Raw genomic sequence first — 14,924 nt, 5'->3', positions numbered from 1 at the left:
TTATTTATTACATTTATTTATTGTGTGTGTGGCCAGCTCAGCCCACCAGGGGGCGGGTCTGGCTGGCATGTGGTGCTGGGGATCGAACCGCGGTCCCTGTGCTTTAGCCAAGCTTGTTTCAAGTAGGTGCTTTAGACCATTGAGCCATCTCTCCAGCCCCTTTAATTTTTTTTTATTTATTACATTTATTTATTGTGTGTGTGGCCAGCTCAGCCCACCAGGGGGCGGGGCTGGCTGGCATGTGGTGCTGGAGGATAGAACCGAGGTCCCTATGCTTTGCCAAGCTTGTTTCAAGTAGGTGCTTTAGACCACTGAGCCATCTCTCCAGCCCCATGAATACATTTCTTATGGGCAGTTGATACACATACCCGACACACCTTAGTTCTTTTTACATCCTGTTTTCTCTCCTCCTTTCTCCCTCTCTTATTCCCCTTCCCATCTGTTGAAGAGCTATCACCCTATTTCTTATTTTATCTTTTGTATTTTGATTTATTTATACCTTGGGTTTCTCATATAAATGAAACCACAGGATTTTTAAGCTTGTGTGTCTGATTGATTTCATTTAACACTATGGATTCAAGGTGCATCTATTTTCCTACTAATGACTCAAACTTATCCATCTTTATAGCAGAGTAGTGCTCCATTGTGTATAAATACCTCATTTTCTTTATCCATTCATCTGTTGATGAACACATAGGCTGCTTCATGGTTCAGCTATTATGCATTGTGGAGCTATAAACATAAGTATATACGTATCACTGAATGTTATAATATCTATGTCAACATGGTTTTTTATCTTTTCTGGTACTGGGGATTAACCCCAGGGTATTTGCACTGAACTACACACCAGCCCTTTATCTGACACAGGGTCTTGCCAAGTCACTGAGTTGCTCAGTCTGGGCTTGAACTTGTGATCCTCCAACCTTAGCCTTCCAGAGCACTAGGATTACAGGTATGTGCCCAGCTAATACATTTATTTTAATGATGTTATAGAATTTCATAATGGATATATGAAGTCATTTAGTCATTCTACTATTTTGCAGAAATTTTTACTTGACTTTGCTTGCACTTACCAAATAAAAAACATAACATATACTCGTTTTTGGTTTTTTGAGACACAGCCTCACTATGTAGTTCAGGCTGGCCTTGAACTCACAGTAATCCTCTTCCTCTACTGCAGTCTCCCTAGTGCTAGGATTACAGATGTGTATCACTTCCCCAGTTTGTAATATACACTCTTGTATAAATACAGTGGTACCTTAGTTCATGAACACTTTTGATCTTCTTTTTTTGTACCAAGGACTGAACTCAGGACCTCGTCCTTGCCAGGGAGGTGCTTAGGCCTCTGAGCTATGTCCCCAACCCCTGAACACAATTTTAGAAGCTAGGTCAGCCAGATGCTGTGCTGCACAGCTGTAGCCCCAGCACGCCAGAGGGGGGGCAGAAGGATGACCACAAGTCCGAGGCCAGCGAGGCGTACACAGAAGCTCAAGGCCAGCCGGAGTTACAAAGTGAGACCCCATCTCAAAACAAAACAAGAAGCTAGATTAGATAGTATAAGCATTTACATTTTGGTTGACATTTCCACATGATCCTTCCAATACTACATGAATTTGAACTCTCCTTATTTTTGTATTTGGGTATCTGTAATCCCCTATTTTTACTCATATTTGATACCATTCTTTTAAAATTTTCAAAATAATGTTTACTTTTAATCTGTATTTTCCTGATTACTAGTTAGAGTTAAAAAAAAAAAAAAAACCACCTTAGTAGTTATAGTTGATCCTCTTTCCTTTTTCCTGGTATTGAATGTCTAATCTATGCCTTTTTTTTTTTTTTTTTTTTACATATTGGAGTCTGAATTCAAAGTCTTTGCACTAAGCTGCATCCCCCACCCCTTTAAATTTTGAGACAGAGTCTAAGTTGTTCACACTGGATTTGAATTTAGATCCTCCTGCTTGGGCTTCAAAAAGTGCTGGTATTAAAGGTATGCATCACCATACCCAGCTCTCAACTCTTTCAGAAAATATTTTCAAGACAAGGTCTTCCTAAGTTGTCCAGATAGTCTTCAACTTGGGAGTCTTTGGCCCCAGTCTTCTGAGTACCTAAGATAACAGTCATGGGCTACCACACTCAGCACTGATCTTTTCATGTTTACAGATCGATCATCCATCCATCCATCCATCCATCCATCCATCCATCCATCCATCCATCCATCCATCCATCCATCCATGCATGCATTCATTTATTCATTCATTCATTCATTTTAATGTATTTAGTACAGGGTCTATAGGGTCTCACTACGCAGATCAGACTCATAGTGACCCTTCTGTTTTCAGCTTCCCAAGCGCTGGGATTGCATGTACACACCACAATATGCCCTGTCTCAGTTACCATTTCAGTGTGCCCCAGGGGCAGGGCCAGCATGACACACCGGGGATTGAACCCTGGTCCCTGAGCCTACCTAAGCAGGCACTTTAGTCTGCTGAGCTTTCTGGCTGGCCCTATAGACCATTTATATTTCTTCTGTGCACTGCCAATTTTCCACTAGATTATTTACTTTTTTCTCACAGGTTTGTAGAATCTTTTTATACAGCATGGAAACTTGTTTGTGTATTTTTGACATATAGGTTCTCCCAGTTGGCCAATTTTTATGGTATCAATTGTCACAGAGATGTTTAACATTTAAAAATTATTTTATTTTTTATCATTTATAACAACAGTATCATGTACAGGTATAAATTCTTTATGATGAATATGATCATTATGTATACCTATAATGTACCAGTAAAATCTGATTGAAGGGTCAGCCCACCTGAAAGCAGGTACAGGGGTCAGGGGTTTGATCCCTGGGCCTGCCATGCTGGTCCTTCCTCCAGGGCATGCAGAGACCGCAATTGAGACTGGGCGTGGTGGCCCGTGCCTGTAATCCCAGCTCTTGGGAGGCTGTAAACAGGCGGATCACTATGAATCCTATCTAGTAGTGAGACCCTGAACACCCTGTAGACCCTTCACTAAAATACCAAAAAAAAAAAAAAAAAAAAAAAAAAAAAAAAAAAAAAAAAAAATCTGATTGAAGAAAATACCTCCAAAACTACAATTATATACAGCAAAATGATAGCAAAAAGGAGTTTAAAAAGGAGTTTAAAAAGGAGCTTGAAGGTTCCCAGCAGGAAAAATGCTTATCATCTTGAGTGGGCACATTTTACACTGTAAGAATTTACCAAGTTATCACACATTGTCACATAACTATGTACAACTAGTCATATGTCAATTAAACATTTTAAAGTGGATACTTGAAGACTACTTAACATTTTAATGTATTAACTTTCTTATTCTGGTACATAAATCATGTATTTTTGCCTAGGAAGGCTTTCTTCACCTGATCATAACAACATTTTATTACTTAAAGGTAGGGCTCAGGAAATAGCTCAGTGGTCTAAGCATCTGCCTGGCAAGCACAAGGACCCAGGTTCAATCCCAGGTCCTGCATGCTGTGCTGTGCTGTGCCAGACAACGAAACCAGGTGTGGTAGCACATGCCTGTAATCCCAGCACTGGGGAGGCTGAAATAGGAGGATCACTATGAGTCCAAGCTGTGTAGCAAGACCTTGTACCAAATAAATAAAAGATTAAAAAAAAATTAGTTTGTCTGCCTTATGTACTGTTCTTTTTCTTCTTTGTCTAGGGTGATAGTCACACCTGACCTACTATTACAGTTTATATTTAGATATCCTTCTCAGGTGAGTGGATTATGGGGGCTGATAGCTGATTTGCTGTTAGGAGCTGGGTCTGGTAGACGAGGTAGATCACTGCGTGGGTGGCCTGGAAGGGTCTAGCTCCCTTCTCTGTTCCTTCCTCCCCTCAATGCCTCTATTCCTGGATGCTGTGATGTAGGGAGATATGCATTTGCTATGCCCTTCTGTCCTGCTTTGGAGCTACCAGACTACCAACTGTGAGCCAAAATAAATTTTTCCTTTAAGCTATGAGTACTGGATATTGTTGTATTGTGCCCCAGTGACAGGGAAAATGACTAAGATACCTATCCCAAGCCAGTCTTTCTTCCTCAGGATTTTCAAAACTGGCAAAAGCAGAGTCTTCCTAAGAGAGGTCCAGAGCCATCAGGGCAGCTTGCTCTTATCTCCTGTTGCTCTCAGTTCTTCCAGTTCTTCCCAATAAATAGCTGTTTGTTTTTTTGAACCACAAATCAAACTCAGGACCTCACACTTGCTGTGCTGCTGAGCTATATATCCTGGGCTTCAGCTGGTTTTTTTTTTTTTAAATGTATTTTGGTACAGGGTCTCACTATGCAGCTTGGACTTAGTGATGCTCCTGTTTTTAGCCTCCCCAGTGCTGGGACTACTGGTGTGCATCACCACACCTGGACTCAGTTGCTGGCTCAGAGTGCCCTAGAGACGAGATTGCTGCCCACATGCAGGACCAGGGATCAAACTCTGGAAGATGTGAGTGCCAAATCAGGCACTTAGTCCACTGAGCTATCTCACTATCTCCCCAGCCCTAGATGTTTGTTTTTTGTTTAATTGACTTTTTTTTTTTAAGCCAGAAAACTCTTGGCACAAAGTAGACAAGGTCGGAGTACTATATGGGTTCTTAGAGGCTCAAGCTTTCTCTAGACACCTTCACTATGTCCTGAGGAGGATCTATACATAGGCCTTGCTGCAGAGCCTACATGATGAGGACAGCATTAGCATCTTTCAAAATGATAGAAACAGGAGGTAGCCAGACAAGCTTACTTGAGTGCATCCAATAGAAGAGCATGCTTTATAAAGGGTCCCTTTTATTGAACTCCTAGTTTTGTATTATTCTGTTGACTCAGAACTCTGTAGTAAGAGGAAGGCCAGGTACTTGTGAGGGAAAAACATACCATAGCACATCAACACTCACATATTAAGAACCTTCTTCTTCATCTTTTTGCAAGAATCTACAATCATTTATTATTGCAACTGTACTGGGCAAAGGAAAATGTACCGGGATTTCCTGGGTTCTGGTCTTACAGTAACTTGTTCCAGGGATACCAAGACACCATTACATGTCAGAATGGAGCTATTACAGGCAGGTGATGGAAAAAATTTTGGTGTGAACTGTCCTTACATTGAGACACACATTAAGCAGAATATCCACACTGCTGCCTTAATTCCCTGGATAAAGACCATTATACAAAGAGCAAATGCAAACTCCAAGAGCAGTGATCTCTCTTAACAAAATGCTCCATCCTTAGTTGAATAGCAGGATCTTATGTGCTATAGAAGACTTAAAAGCTGCAGAATAGGTGGGTGTGGTGGCATGCTCCTGGGTCTCGGGCATTTAGGAGGCTGCAGTTGGTGGATCTTTAAAGCCTAGGATGTTGAGTCTAGTTTAGGCAATATAGTGAACAATGATGAGATACTTCAATGACACCTCTGAGTCCAACAATGGCAAAGAATGAGTGTTCAATAACTATTTTACCTCTCCTGAAAGCCACCAAAAGAAACTCAGTGGATTATGGTAAATGGAATCAGAAGGACCTGCAGACTTGTAGCTGCTTTCCTAGTAATTCTTCTTACATTAACATACAATTTCCATTCACTGGAATCTTCCTAGTAAGTGGCCAAGTATATGTTCTTTTTTATGTTACACAAACCACCTAAAGCAGTTTTCGTCTTGTGAAAGGATCTCCCTCATGGACAATCATCCTAATCCCTCTGTGCTGTGATGTAGTTCATCACGGCTTCGTCTCACTGGTTCACAGGACATCACCCTGACAAGCATGCTAATGACATCAAGCTGACAGAACTTGAAGAACAGGAATTATGTCCCTTACATATACATGCTAGATATAAAATAACAGTGGCTTGCCACCTCAAACAAGTTTTCTGAAGGTCAAAAAGGTTTGCAGCTTACCAAGAAATATCCAAAAATAAAGGACAAATTGCTGTTCTGTGCTCTACCACCTTCTCCCATTACAGGAGAGGAGGAATACTTGTTGGGCCACTTTGGGTTTTGGAGATGGCATGTCAGTATTCTGCTATGACCTATCTATTGAGAAATTGGAAAAAAAAAAAAAAAAGGCTCTCCTGCTGATGTCAGACAGGGAGAATTGGCTGTGGTAGTTTGTGGGTTTCTAAAATGTCCATGGTAAAGCAGAGCAGAATACTGAAAGCCCTTATGATATGGGGAAAAGACCATGATCTTGGCAGGAATACCATGCTTGTACCTTAGAACTGGATTCTAGAGTAGAGACTATAAACCTGACCACAGGACAGTAGGTATCCAAATGACTTCAGTTTCTTAAACTAAGTATTATGTGGCCCAGTAAGGCAGATTTTTTTTTTTTTTTTTTTTTTTTTTTTTTTTGAGACAACAGGACACAAATTTGGACATGCTGGCAGGATTCTACCACAGATGGAAAAGATGTGTGTGGCCTACCATAAATTCACTCATTTGACTGACACTTATGATTTCCTCAGGATGTCAACAGCTCCTTAAGGAATAAAAGAAGTCTAGTCTCATACATACATTTCTCTGTGTACACATGACACCCTGGTCCATGGTGAAGCAGACTGCTGTGAGGTTACATACTGTACTTAAGTGCTAGGTCTGGAATGAATGTAGAGAGAAATTCTTCCAGTGAACAGAACTTCAAGCAAGTTATCACTTTGTCTTAGGAGGTCAGAGTCTGAACTGATCCCAAGGTAGTGAATAATGGGAACAAAAGAGACAGGACATGTTTATGCTCTATGTGAGTGCTCCTTAAATAGCAGGCACGGCTTAGAAGTTAGGCAACGCTGGTCAGTCTTTCCTCTGCTATACCAGTGCTGGCCTGATGAGCTTATAAACATGCTGGCCATTCCACTGTCTGAATTTGCCTATCATGCACCTTCCAGGGATTTAGCAAAATGCTTTATGATGGGACCACAGGAAGTTAGCTACAAATAACTCATTTCACAAATGAGCAAGAATATAGCAAAGGGATCATAGATCCATTACCCAGAAGTAGTCGATATCACAGATTATACTACTGTACCATACCTATCACAGGCCAGTTGTGAAGCTGCAGCTGGGTTGCTGTCATATGAGATTTGGTAAATGTTCTAAAAAAAATAACACTTTAATATATTATTTATTTTTGTATTTTAGAGAAGGGTCTACAGGATGTTCAGGGTCTCACTACTAGATTGGACTCATAGTGATCCGCCTGTTTACAGCCTCCCAAGAGCTGGGACCACAGGTGTGCGCCAGCACACTCAGTCTCAATTGCTGTCTCAGTGCGCTCCGGGGGCAGGGCCGGTGGCAGGCCCCAGGATCAAACCTCCAGCCCCTACTTTACTGGATTAAATGGTGTTGTTTTTCCTAACTGCCAAAGAAAATGATCCATTATTCCATTAATTCTTCCCTGGTAAACTGGTTCCAGCTTCAACCTCCCCCTTCCACCTAATTCTCTGTATCCAAGTTAATGGTTTTCTTTCTTCTCTCTTCATTTGTTCCTTTCCACCCCTACCTTTTTACCCTTCTCTTTCCCCTTCCCTCTTTCCTCCCCTCAACCCCCTCTAAGACAGGGTCTTCCTACACAGTTCAGGCTAGCCTTCAACTGACTGTGTAGCCCATGCTGGCCTACAACTTATGATAATCCTCCTGCCTCAATCTTCTGAGTGCTGGGATTACAAGCATAAACCATCATGCTCCATTCAAAGTTAATGATTTCTTCAAGGTGCAAATTTGACCCTGTGGCAGTAGAGAGGATATGAATGGTGATAAGCAAGCCAATTCATTCTTGTTATCTGTTTTTTCCTCGCTCATGACTGGTTTAATTATTTTTTCTTTTTTTAATGGTACCCCAGATCAAAACTAGAGCCTCATGCATAGTTGGCATACATTCTACCACTGTACTACACATCCAATCCCTCTGAATGATTTAAGGAGGAGCATATAACAAGGGAAGTCTGCAGAAGCCTCTGGGAAAAAGTTCGTCAACAATAAAAAGAAGCAAAAAACCAAACAAAACCACAAACAAAACAAAAAACAAAACCCCCCCCAAAACAAACAAAAACAAAAACAACAACAAAAAAGAAGCAACAGGCATCCTTTTCCCAATGGACTTCACTGTTCCTCCATAGCATGCCTACAAATGGGGCAACCACTAGCACAATGCAAGCAGCCCAACTAGGAGACAAAGCTGACACAGTGTGGTGGGAAACAGTTTAGCAATGACATGGCCAATGAGTTAGCCAAGTGTGGAACTGCTCCACTAAGTCCTATTTTCCCTTCCGTCATCACTGAAACTTGAGGTCTTCAAGTCTTAATAACTGTTCCATCCCCTAACTGTATTTCTTGCACTATTCTGACCTACTGTAGGCTATTCTCTATAAAGCAGCCAGTCATTTTCTCAAAACTCAAATCTAATTGGACCATGACTTTTCATGGAAACCTATGAGATCTGGGGTCTGGCTCACCCCTTTCACAATTTCATCTTTTACTACCTTGAGTCTCTATTCTTTAGCCACACAGCTTCTTCAATTTTTTAAATGTGCTCTTTCCTCACTACTGACAATTTGTTCCTGCTATTTTCAGTGCATGGAATGTCCCCCACTTCCCATTCTTGCCACTTCTATTTTTTCAAGGAAGCTCATTTTGACTGGGATCACCAAATGGTGGTTTATACAGGCTCTGCTTCCTTGAAGAGCTATAGAAATACAAATCTCAGAATAGGAGTATGTCATATATGGGTATAAATTCCATATGAATAATGTGGTTAAATGTCAACTATACCAACAAACTTAATTAAAAAATACAAATCTCAAGGGAAGGCCTGTGCACTATAATCTGTCACAGTCCCAATTTTTATACTGATCTATTCTTGTGTCTACTTTAGACATTCAGGGCCTCCTGCTCTAGACTCTAAAAGGCCGTCTCCTAATATGGGGTCCTACAGCTTGCACCAGTCCTTCACATCTTATATTGTGCTTCAAATTCTTTTTTTTTTTTTTTTTTTTTTGAGCCAGGGTCTCAATTTGTAGTCCACGCTGGCCTTGAGCCTATGGTAATCCTCCTGCCTCATCCTCCAAGTGCTGGAATTACAGGAATCCCCACCACACCCGGCTGCTTTGAATTTATAGTTACTTTTGTTCTTGTTTGTGGAGATTTACCCACTGGGCAGTGAATTCCTTGAGAACAGGGATTGGAACAATTTTTGCTTCTGAGAAGTTGCTGGCACCCAGCACACTACCTGGAACATATTAGATGCTTAATATGTAAAACAGATGAAGTAACAATTGCAATCGTGAGAGGGTGAATAGAGGGATGAGTTGATGGGGGTAAAGCAAAACCTTTACTTCCTGTTCTTAGTCACATAGGAAGAGTCAGATGAACTTGGTAACAATTTCTTACCTCTTAACAAGCAGCAACCTGCTTTCTACCTTATGACTCAAAAGGCACCACCTTAGGTCTGCCTTCTTCCCTGTTTACAAATCAGCCTCAAAAAAAACCAAACAAACAAAAAAAACTCACGTTGAATTCTTCTCTGAAGAGCTTATTGTCATCGGCCATTCTCCGGTTAATCTCCTCTTCCAGCTTGTCCACAGGCAGGGGTGGGTACTTTCTGTTGGTGCTTGGGGACCTGGCCAGAAGTGGCACACTCTGGGGCTCTGCAGTGCACAAAGGTGAAGGTCAGGCAGATGTTCTGGATGTAGCTCTTTCTCTGGAAAGACTAACTAGAGGATTCTAATCTCATGGGTCAAGCCTCTAAGAACCACAGCTGCCTCTTCAAAAGGTTTTTTTTTTTTTTTTTAAATAGCTTCATTCCTTTCAAAGAATTAGAAACTTCTAATTGATTGATGTTCTTCCCCACAAAGGTACACCATGCCTTACCTACATCCTCAGTGCGGCCGTTCGATAAGCGGAAAGAATTGGAATGGCTTCCAGCTTGCTTGTATTTCTTAAACCTAATGAGAAAATGTTCAAAATGAAAAACTAAGCACAGAGGCAGGAGAGGCCAATCACTGGCACTGCAAGTCTGGTTTCGTCCTGCTGTACCTTGGCACAGGAGAAGCCAACTTGAGTAATACTACAATCTATTCCTCTGTCAGCTCCCATTCCAGAACCTAAAGAGCACAGAGCTACTATACCAGGAGAAAAAACAATGAGTGGGAACACAGTGGGGGAGACAGAAGATTGATATAAAACAAAAACCCTGGTGCTTCCCATTGCAGTCTGGGAGTCTTGGAGAGAATATAGCCCCAGACTGGGTGGTCACAGGACTCCTATGAAATGAGAAAAACAGATGCCAAATTGTTTTATTTATTTATAGATTTATTTACTTATTTATTTGGTACAGAGTCTCACTATGCAGCTCAGACTTATAGTGATTCTCTTGTCTCAACCTCCCCAGTGCTGGAATTATAGGCATGTGCCACCATACCCGGTTTAAGTGATTGGCACCTGTGGGGTTGGCACAACATGTGGTACTGGGGATCAAACTCAGGTCCTTGTGCATGCCAGGTGGGCGCTTTGACTGCCTGGCTAACTCCCTGGCCCACAACTGCCAGACTATAAAGGTCACATAAAGTCCTCTTCGTTTGAGCAAGTTAAATCAAAAGTAAGTCAGACCTAAACCCATGTAATCAAGGTAGTAGCTTTAGTGGAAGAAAACAAATGCACCATCTTCTTCCTTGGTTCCTTGTCTTCACTCTGCTCACTATTTGAGCCACTGAGCTACACCCCAGTCCTCCACGAGTTTTTTTCTGAAATGTACATTTACTGCTGCCTTTAGGGGTTACTTCCACAGGGCTAGAGCTGAAGATTGTAACACACCAGTCACTAACAATACAGATTCTGGCTTTCTCATCTAACATCCAAGATACCATTTTGGACTTTAGGTTGAACTAGATTGGGAGACTGGGCACATGGAAGCAAAAAACTATATAGAGCGTTTAAACTATTTCTCAGTAAAATTTAAACTTGAGAATTACCATGAACCATTCTCCTTTTACCTGACTTGCTCTTAGCCTATTGTCCTCTGTACTCTGTGTGCTTACTGAGACACTAGGCACTGAGATAGTCTAAGAGAATTCAGGAACATCAGCACTTACCTTAACATGTATAGAAGTATGATGATACACACAATCACGAGCAGAGAGGACAGGGCTACTACCACTGCAATAATTGAAGTCTCATCTGAAACCAAGAGAAGAGAACAAGTCATTACTGTGCTGTGCAATGAAGGGCTCATTCAGTGCTTCTACAGATGGAAGGATACAGAAGGGGGCAGGGAGAGCACTAGCCCATCTCCCCCTGCCATCCCAGAGCTATGGGGCAGGAGGTGAAGGGAGGAAAGAATACATAGCCAAAGAATGGAAATACCATACATTTGTTACTCTGTCTCTGTGAGTTAGAATAAAAGTTCTATGAAGGCAGGGATTGTTTTATTCATTGCTATCTCTTTTGAGCTAAAACAGTACTTGGCACATAACAAGTACTAAAAGAGCCGAGTGTGATAATGCACACTTAAAATCTAGTTAAGCAGTAGGAATATTAGCTTAAAACCAACCTGGGAAACTTAGATCTTGTCTCAAAATAAAATACATAAAAAGCGTTGGATTTGTAGCTCAGTGATAGGGTATTTATATACCATGTGCAAGGCCCTGGGCTCAAGCCCCAGAACCATATACACAAAAGATACATACACACATACCCCCCCCCCCAATCTGGATGTACGAACACATTCAATCATGATGGCAAACTGGGTGTGGACGGCTAACACTATACTACCCTCTCCCAGCCTCTATGGAGTTCACCTCAGGTCTGTTCAGTCTCCAGCCCACTCATGCTGAGTGAAAGGAAATAGTACTGGGCTACATATAACATATAATGTAGCTAATGTATATGAGTAACAAAACTTCATTTAAAAATATTTTTGGGGCTGGTGAGATGGCTCAGTGGTCTAAAGCATCTACTTAGAACAAGCTAAGCTAAGCAAAGCACAAGGACCACGGTTCAATCCCCCAGCACCACATGCCAGCCAGCCCCGCCCCCTGGTGGGCTGAGCTGGCCACACACACACACAAAATAAATAAATAAATAAATAAATATTAAAAAAAGTTTAAAAATATTTTTAATTATAACATTTTAAAACACACAAGCAAAAAAACCAAAACCAAACCAAAACAAAAACCCCCCCAAAACCCACAAGCTACAGGATAGAGAGAAGATACTTCTCTTTTTCTTTGAGACACGATCTTGCTAAACTGCCCAGACTGGCACTGAACTCATGATCCTACTGTCTCAGTTTCCTGGTGCTGAAATTATAGGCCTGCACCACCATGCCTGATTTATTTATTTTGTTTTTATTTTTTAATTTTTTGTTTTTGGTGCCGAGGACCAAACCCAGGGCTTCCAGCTTGCTAGGCAAGCATTCTACCACTGAGCCAAATCCCCAGCCCCTCATGCCTGATTTAAAAGGCAGTATCTCTCTCATAAACCCAAATGACTTCCTGGCACAGTGAATAAACTATTAATTGAAATGAAGAGATTATAAGACCCTGAGGTACCAAACTGCTGGCTACGTTCTTCGTCTTTCCCATATTCTTTTCCCTCAGACACCTTTTGCCAGAATCCCAAGCACAGTGATGTTGGAAACAGGTAAGCCAAACCATAGGGCCTGGATCCCTTTTCACCCTGTACCTAGTCCCACTTTTCATGCTGATGACTATTAGAACTTACTCCCCTCCACTCTCCCTCTGCCATGAACTATACAACCAGCCTGAGTTACTTATAGCTACCTTTGCCACTGGGGAGATGTCCCTCCCTATAAATGTCAATCCTGTCATATGGGCTCACTTATACCCATCAATGTCACCTCAGAGACATCTCCTTGACCTCACTTCTCCTCCTGATACCATCAGCTCCATGTCTCTCTTCTAAGCCAACTTCTCATAACAGCTATCTCCCTGACCACCTCTCCTCCCCTTATCTCAGATGAGGTCTTGCTATATTGCTCAGGCTGGTCTTGAATTTCTGATCTTGCAACCTCAAGACTCCTCTCAAGTATCAGGGATTATAACTGTGTACCAATGTGCCAGACGTTCTTATTTCTTTTCTCTAATTTCTTACCCCCAGCTTCTCCTTAGTCTATCTGCTCTGACTTGTACCTTCAGCGCTCTGTTTAAACTGCTCAGCAAGGGACACTAACAAATGCTATATTGCCAACTCCAATAGAACATTTCCATCTTTATTTGAGTCAACCTCTTTGTAGCATTCATTTGAAAAAATTTTTATGGACTTGTAATTTAATGTCAAGGCACTATTCCTGGCACTGGGAATAGAGAAATGCTCAGGCAGATAAATGACAAAGCTTACACTCTATGGAGAAGGAAGGTACTGTTTATAAACAACTAAACATAATTTCACACAGAGATGAGGGAGAAGGAGAAGAGGAAGGAGAAGGAGAGGAACAAAAGAAAAGAGGAGGAAGAAGACAGGAGGAATAACAAGAGGAGAAATGGTCAGGTAATGCAAAGTGATGGTCATGTTCTCTTTCAAAGGATTCTTAAACTTTTAAAATATTGCAAAGTCTCATTTCCTTATCTGATGTGTAACCACTTCTCTAACTTAGCCGTACCTTCCTATCTTCTGCCACATTTTTCTTGCTCCCTGAACTTCAGCCACTGGCATCTTACACTGAGTTTATTCATCCTCATATCTCTCAAATGTCATTCCTCTGCTTCATATGGCCTCCCTCCATTCTCTGCCTGGCTAACTCCTACTCATCCAGTTTCTTACTTTAAGTGTCATTTTCTCCACAGAGGTGTTCTCTGACTTCCAAATACTATATTTACCATCTCTAAAATAAGTTATTCTGAAGATTAAATAAGATTATGGACCTTGAGAGCTTGTTTGGAGGTTCTAGCAGGGGAGCGCGGCTACTCGTATACCCTTGACCAAGGAACAGTCCTCCTCTATCGGGGGTGGTCATCCTCTTCGACCAAGCGCGCAGCTTCAGGAGGGATGCACATGGATCGTTGAGGGAGGAAGGGGACACCTGCCTAGCCAGCCATATCAGCCGAATCAACCCTGGCGATCAATGGGGTGACAGATGCCGCAGCCAGATCGCCCTCACATCCTATTCTGAAGATCAAATAAGATTATGCACATATACACATATATACTCAGTGTTAGCTTTTTCTGTGGTATTCTCAAACAGTATCCTATTATTTCCCTTGCTAGTATTTTTCACATTTTGTAGCTACATATTTATTTGATTATAGCTGATTAATGAGTACGCCTCCTTTGTATCATAAACTCCAGAGGCAAGGATTACCTGTTTTGTTTCTCACTGTGTACCTTAAAACCTAGAATAGGCTCTCATACACAGCAGAAACCAACGATACGGGATTATGATTTGTGAATGAACAGAGAAGAATTAGTAATTTATCACTGAATGTGCCTTTGTTAAATTGTAATCACAGAGGGCAGTGTATCAGATATTATAAGAAGGTAATCAGAAGACTTGGGATATAGTCAGTGGCAAATTACTTGCCCAGCATGCATGAGACCTAGGTTCAATACCCAGCAAGAGAACAGGGTGAGGGAGTTGGGCATGGTGGTCACCTGTAATTCCAACACTCTGGAAGGGTGAAGCAGGAGGATTATATATCCAAACCCAGACTGGCCCAAGTCCTGATTCAAGACTTTTAAAATCTCCAGTACTACTAACCTATATATGTATGCAAATAAATTTTAATTTTAAAATGAGATACCTGGTGATGTGAAGGGAAAGCCTTGCCTTGGAATCCAGAGCCTGCACACTAACAGTGGCCTCTGTCCAACCTTTCAGGCTCAAGTAAGTCTCTGTCTAGAACAGAAGTGAGCAAATATAGCCCATACCTAACCCACCATACATTTTTTTTAAATTTAATTTTATTTAATTTTATT

The 14,924-nt window shown here is 41.4% G+C and overlaps 1 protein-coding gene across 4 annotated transcripts in view; it reads right to left on the bottom strand.

The window, feature by feature from the left end:
* Nucleotides 1–14,924, bottom strand: part of Ptpra (protein tyrosine phosphatase, receptor type A) — a 217,590-nt gene that overhangs the window by 31,697 nt on the left and 170,969 nt on the right. For 2 of the 4 annotated variants that reach the window (XM_004634249.2, XM_023718560.1), the window contains 3 exons: nt 11,084–11,168; nt 9,864–9,937; nt 9,504–9,640 (listed from right to left, as the gene is read on the bottom strand). In XM_004634249.2, coding sequence (XP_004634306.1) covers nt 9,504–9,640; nt 9,864–9,937; nt 11,084–11,168 — 296 coding nt within the window. Of the gene's footprint in view, nt 1–657; nt 733–9,503; nt 9,641–9,863; nt 9,938–11,083; nt 11,169–14,924 lie in introns of those variants that run through there. The other 2 variants (XM_023718562.1, XM_023718561.1) reach the window with 2 other exon arrangements.

This window comes from Octodon degus, unplaced genomic scaffold, assembly GCF_000260255.1.
Source record: "Octodon degus isolate 3935 unplaced genomic scaffold, OctDeg1.0 scaffold00060, whole genome shotgun sequence".
NCBI lineage: Eukaryota > Metazoa > Chordata > Mammalia > Rodentia > Octodontidae > Octodon > Octodon degus.
This window is presented reverse-complemented; position numbering and strand designations above follow the sequence as displayed.